The sequence below is a fragment of the Gossypium hirsutum genome, chromosome D11 (assembly GCF_007990345.1).
Source record: "Gossypium hirsutum isolate 1008001.06 chromosome D11, Gossypium_hirsutum_v2.1, whole genome shotgun sequence".
In the NCBI taxonomy this organism is placed as follows: Eukaryota; Viridiplantae; Streptophyta; class Magnoliopsida; order Malvales; family Malvaceae; genus Gossypium; species Gossypium hirsutum.
Window position 1 is genome coordinate 11,149,188 of NC_053447.1, and position 6,656 is coordinate 11,155,843.

A 6,656-nucleotide genomic window follows, 5' to 3' on the forward strand; every position below is an offset into this window, starting at 1 on the left:
ATTTACACGTGATTATGAGCCATAATCACAATAATTAATTTCTTATCTTATCTAATGTACAGATTTGATTGTACATATTAATTGAAATGTATTACATTTATTTATGAAAAAATATTGTAAGATTTGTAACATTTTAAAAATGATATAATTGAAAAAGTAAACCATATAATAAATTTCAACTTTAGAATATTGATAGTTTATATTAAAGGAAAAGTGGGAAATAGATGGATCTAATTTTATAGTTTGGGGAAGCTTCATTGTTTACGAAAAAAACTCGATCCCAAGTGCTTTGAACAAAGTCCTGGCATGCGCGATGAGTTTTCTTTCTTTAATGTACGCAAAAACTAACTTGTAAATTACGTTAATGTCATTGGAACCCTTGGTTGCTTGGTTTCCCTAATCTTGGATTAGAATCAAAAGTCTTAGCAGTTTACTTCAATTTACAAATTAATTATCGTTTATCCTCATTAAGATGAAGGTGTCGTGCTAGAAATAGAATCAACATACCTTCTCTTTAAATACACCAAACCCCAGGAACCATCTTTCCAAAAGCTATGGCTTCCATGCTATTGTATCTTCTAACAATATCTTTCTTCTTTCTCTCTCCTTCTCTTGCAGATGCTTCCCCATCTGACCCTGTCTCACCGGGGACCATCTGCGACTCCACTCCATACCCTTCCTATTGCAAATCGGTGCTCCCTAATCGAACCACCAATGTCTATGGCTACGGTCGTTTCTCCATTCGCAAATCTCTGTCACAGTCTCGAAAATTCCTCGACTTAGTCAATGAGTATCTACATAAATACCGGTCCTCATTATCAATATCCGCCATTCGTGCTTTAGAGGACTGCTGCTATCTAGCTAACTTGAACATGGATTTCCTTTCGAGCTCCTTTAAAACCGTCAATGGCACTAGTGAAACTCTACCCCCCGTGGAAGCTGAGGATGTACAAACTCTTCTTAGTGCTATTTTAACTAACCAGCAAACCTGTTTGGACGGCATACAATCCACTGCTTCAACTCGAGGCATAAGGGAAAACATCACAGTTCCTATGTCTAATGACACAAAGCTTTACAGTGTTTCTCTCGCTCTTTTTACAAAGGGATGGGTTCCTAAGGAGAAAAAATCAGCCTCACGGCATCCGAGTAGTAAGCAGATAGGTTTCAAACATAGGCGTTTGCTAATGAAATTGTCTAGTCAGACTCTGTCAACAATTTATGAGTCTCTAGGCCAAAGAAAGCTTCTTCAAACAAGTGGTTCTGATAATGAAGTATTAATCAGTAACATCGTGACAGTGAGCCAAGACGGTAGCGGAAATTTCACTACCATCAACGACGCTATATCAGCAGCACCAAACAACACGAATGGTGTAAATGGTTACTTCTTGATTTACATCCCTGCCGGTGTTTATCAAGAGTACATTTCCATTCCTAAGAACAAAAAATACTTGATGATGATCGGTGACGGAATCAATCAGACAATTATCACTGGAAACCGCAGTGTTGTTGACGGGTGGACAACCTTTAACTCTGCAACTTTTGGTAAGTTATTCAATAACTACATGTGAATTTGCATAATGTTTATCAGCTTAATTTTGATCATTTATGATTAATTTTATAGCTGTGGTGGCTTCAAACTTCGTTGCGGTAAATATAACTTTCCAAAATACTGCTGGAGCAATCAAGCATCAGGCTGTCGCACTTCGAAGTGGGGCCGATTTGTCAACATTTTATAGTTGCAGCTTCGAAGGATACCAAGATACCTTATACACTCATTCCATGAGGCAATTCTATAGAGAATGTGACATCTATGGCACCGTTGATTTCATATTTGGAAACGCTGCCGTTGTTTTGCAGAATTGCAACATATATCCTCGACAACCAATGAGCGGTCAATTCAATGCTATCACCGCACAAGGGCGAACCGACCCGAACCAAAACACTGGCACATCAATTCACAACTGCAATATCATGGCTGCTGATGATCTGGCCTCGAGCAATACAAGCTTCAAAACATATTTGGGGAGACCATGGAAAGAGTATTCAAGGACAGTATACATGCAAAGTTTCATGGACAATTTAATAGACCCCGCCGGATGGAGAGAATGGGATGGAGATTTTGCCTTGAGTACATTGTACTATGCTGAGTATGACAATAATGGACTTGGATCAAACACTTCGAATAGGGTCACATGGCCTGGTTACCATGTGATTAATGCTACCGATGCTATTAACTTTACGGTGTCGTCTTTTTTGTTGGGAGACGATTGGTTGCCAGATACAGGAGTTCCTTATAATGCAACTTTAATATAAGCAATTAGTTTATCATATGATATTATATGTCCTTTATTTTCTTTCTCTTGTCATTGGTTTTGTGATGTAATAAACGTGTAAATGCCTTAGCTATTACAATTTGGATAATCTTGCTTTTTTTTTTTGGTTGGTAAAATTCTCTCTTTTAAGCGTATACAAGTTCAATATACTTAAAATATTCAAGATCTCATCTATAATTTTTAAGTCAACTTTTTCATCCAAATTTATTTTTATTAAACCGAATATATAGCTCCATCCGCGGTTTGAGAAATGCTCTCACATTGTTCAGTAGTGTGTGTAAGAAAAGATGCCCATAAGGGCACGTCTTTATTCATGTATAAAAGGAATTTTAACTTCCGGGGAAGGTAAATGGCGAATCGCCATTTTAAAAAGAACAAAAAGAATAGCATAATACTTTCAATGCCCTCCCACGAATCAAAAGAAAAAAAAACGAAGAATGCTTCGTTTTTTCAAGAGGAAGAAGATGACATTGCAATCGGCCATTTTACATGAAGTTAGTAAGGCTATGAAATACATATGGCATTCATGGCTTAACGTGGTATGCATGTTTTTTTCTCAAGTTGGTATTTAAATTATGATTTCGTTATTTGGTTGAGTTCATTATTTTAGATAGCGATGTTAAAAAATCAGTTAACATATGACACCAATTAGATTATACCATGTGGCACATTCAATCAATCAAAAAGTAGCTCGTGGTAATTAAGTTTATTTAAAATAAAAACATTAAATTTAAATTGAAAAATCTAATATTAAAATACAAACAAAAAAATTTTAATAGAAAATAAGAAACCCTTTTTCGAAGTGTGTTTATTTTTTAAATCTAAGCGAAAATAATTTAAATTTGTTTGTTTGTTTTTTAACTTAATAAAATGTTATGTCAGCAATTTATACATGATTTAATGGAAAATTGTGTTATATAATTAACGAGATTAGTGAAATGTGAAAATTAAACCAAAATTAAAGTTTGATATATATACATACACCAAATTAAAGTTGATGTATAACATTACAAATTGTAACAAAGTTTATGTGTAATTTTAATATTTATCGTTTTTTTCTAATAAAAAGTTTTAAACTACTAAATAAAAAATACCTTATTAAAATTTAAATTACAAACAACCACGCACGAGATAAAGAATAATTTTTAACAATAAAATAAGTCAAAATTTCAAAAAAATAAATCGGAATCTAGTAAGTAAATACTTGCATGTTATTGATTTATTACCAAATTATATGTAAACTCAATATTATTGTTGAATGAACTTAAAAGTGGAAATTGAAAACGGCAATGTCTTAGTTATCCAAAACGGTTTAGCTGTGAACAGTAAATATTGTGAAGTTCGTAAAATATACGAGTGGTGCTTTAAAAATTAGGATGTGCCACTCCGTCATATCTTGAGGGACAACAACAAAGTAGCTGATCGTATTGCTAAAAAGGTTAGAGGCAAAATGGAGCAGTTAATTATCCATATAGATCCACCAGAGTATGTAAAAAATCTACTAGAAGATGATATATATATATCGTGGGATGCATACATTGATGGCGGAAAATCAATACTAATACAGTTTAACTTTCGCTAATGTTTTATTATTTACCTAATAAACTTCAAATTTTGTATGGAACAAAAAACCCTTCTTTTTTTATATTGATTCAATCTGTATTACTTTATGATAGTAATAAATTTTTAATTAATTAAAAATATCAACCGACAATCGAAATGAGCTAAAATATAGGGTCCAAGTTAGGATCTTAATAAAATTTTGAACATGATTGATAATTATTGAATCATATTCAAATTCTAAGCAAGAATTAAATAATTCAACATCCCAGCAATCTTTAAATAAAAATCAACTCCAAGTTTCCAAAAACAGGAAGGAATAATTATTTGTATTATATTTATGTGATTGGCATTAAAATGAAAAAAAAAAAGAGAAAGAGCGTGTGTATCATTCAATGTACGATTTGGGATTTAAATGCTAAGCAAGAAACTATATATATTAATTATTTTTTCAACTTTTTCTTATCATTTATTTAATTCCTATATTATAATTAAAAATAGGGTAAGTTATAAAAATAGTCACTTTTGTTTGCTTCAAATTATATTTTAGTTATTTATGTTTGAAATGTTACGTTTTGGACACTTACGTTATTGTTTTGTTACGAAGTGGTCACTCTAACATTACGCTCCGTTACCTCCCTGACGGAGGTCCAAATGGGTTTTCAATGCCAACTTGAATGTCCTACATGACAGTCCAAATTAAATTTATTTAATTAAAAACCTATTTTCATCCCAGAAACTAGACATCCAAGTTGGCATTTAAAACCCATTCGGGCTGCCGTTGGGAAGGTAATAGATTTTAACGGTAGAATGACCACTTCGTAACATAACGATAACGTAAGTGACTAAAATGTAATATGAGGCAAACAAAAGTGACTATTTTTACAGTTTACCCTTAAAAGTAAATAAAGTTAATTATAGCACGATAATCATGCAAAGCTGGAGGTGCTAACTGAAGGTGATCTCATAATCGGCAATGAATATATATATTTTAATCATTTTTAGATTCCACTTTATAAATTAGACATGCTCATCGAGAAGAAATCACCGGTTGGAATTTCAGAATACTCTCCACCTGTGGTAAGGATGTTAATCTGTCCAGATGACAAATTAAGCTTAATTATCTTATCATCCTTCTACTTTTCCAAATATATAATTGATGAATTCATAACTATTTTTTCTAAAAGATGCTTCCACATCGTTACTGCTACAGCTTGATGGCATGATTGTGTTGTGGCTGTCTCTTTATGTGTGTGTTTTGTGCAAGATTTTATAGGGCAAGTTATATGGCAAGAAAAGGTGATGATGGAGTATGTCATTAATGTCTTATACTATGTTTTATAAATCTAAAATATAAAAATTAAATCTCAATTGTGATTATAGTAGAGGGTGAAAAATAAAATTTGACCACCGTCTTCTAATGACAATAAAAAAAACAATGAACAAGTGTCATGTAGGAAAAGTCTTAGAGCCTTTAATTTATATATACTAGTATTGATATCGGTGGATCATGTTGTATGAATATTAAGCAAGTGTAGCTTCTTCTTTTTTTGAAAAATAATCAAGTCACGCTGATATGGAAACATGAGTAATTTTTTAACTTTTAACTACTCGATAAATAACAATAATATGTTTCTTTTGGACTATTGGTGTATTGTAGACCTAAATTATCTTAGGCATGTCTTTAATTTAATATGGGTTATCATGTTTGGAGAACGAATATATGCAATATGTGAATGATGAACATTCAATCTGTACAAAATAAGTGGTCCTAATAGTTCGAGCTGGCAAGACAATTTTCCTTCTTCAAAGTGCTAACTCGCAAGTGCTTGCCAAGTTAAAAAAATTTTAGAGAAAAAACGCATGTGTTATGAAATAAATAATATAAATTATAAGATATTTTTTTTAAGAAAAAACGCATGTGATAATACTGGTGTTTTGGCAACCGTTATTTTTTGCATAGTGAGGAAAATTTGGATTATGGGATTAATTTTTTAAAAAGTTAAAATGTTTATAAAAGTTAGTATAAATTAATGTTTTTTTTTGTTATTCTTTTACTTTATCGATATAGTTTTTAAAATATTTTTTATTTTTATTAAACATTTAAAAACATATAAAAGTTTGTATGAAATCAACATATCATCAGTTATTTTCTTTCATAAAAATAAACATCACTTAAATACTTTTTAATATATCAATTTTTCAAACACAAGATTCATAATAATCACAATAGAAATAGCGCTTCGCTAAGTTTCTAATCAATCTTAATTTCTTCAAGTGTTTGTATTAATCAATTTTAATTTTCAAGTATTTGTATTATTTATCCTCTAAAAATTATTATCCACTTACGAAGTTAAGAATCTCATACAAAATCAAAAATCTCAAAATTGTTCAATAAAGAAAAAAAAACTAAAGCTTGCATAAAAATTTTAACCTATTATAAAAAAAAGTCACAATCCTAATTTTTAGAGATTAATAGACAAAACATAAAAGGAAGAAAAAAAGAAGAAGAGAGAGTTATTACCAAAATTAGGAGACCAACATGAAAGTATTGAAAGATTGAACACTTATCTTGTAAAAATTCTAGAGGATAAGAGAATAAAAAAAATCCGAGAAAAAAGTGAGTGTTGGAAGAACATAAAAGAATTAAAGATTTTTTAATTTTAGTAACAGAGAGAGATTCATTTATTTTATAAAAATAATTCTTTTTAAAAAAATGTTGTGAGTCTTTTTTAATTTTTTGTGAGATTTTTTTTTGAATTA

The 6,656-nt window shown here is 30.8% G+C and overlaps 1 protein-coding gene across 1 annotated transcript; it reads left to right on the plus strand.

The window, feature by feature from the left end:
• The first annotated feature begins 524 nt into the window (after nucleotides 1–524).
• LOC107912361 (probable pectinesterase/pectinesterase inhibitor 7) lies at nucleotides 525–2,519 on the plus strand. The gene is made up of 2 exons (XM_016840495.2): nucleotides 525–1,542; nucleotides 1,622–2,519. The coding sequence occupies exons 1-2, from the start codon at nucleotides 555–557 to the stop codon at nucleotides 2,311–2,313; spliced, it is 1,680 nt and encodes a 559-aa protein (XP_016695984.2). The 5' UTR covers nucleotides 525–554; the 3' UTR covers nucleotides 2,314–2,519.
• Nucleotides 2,520–6,656: the final 4,137 nt, after the last annotated feature.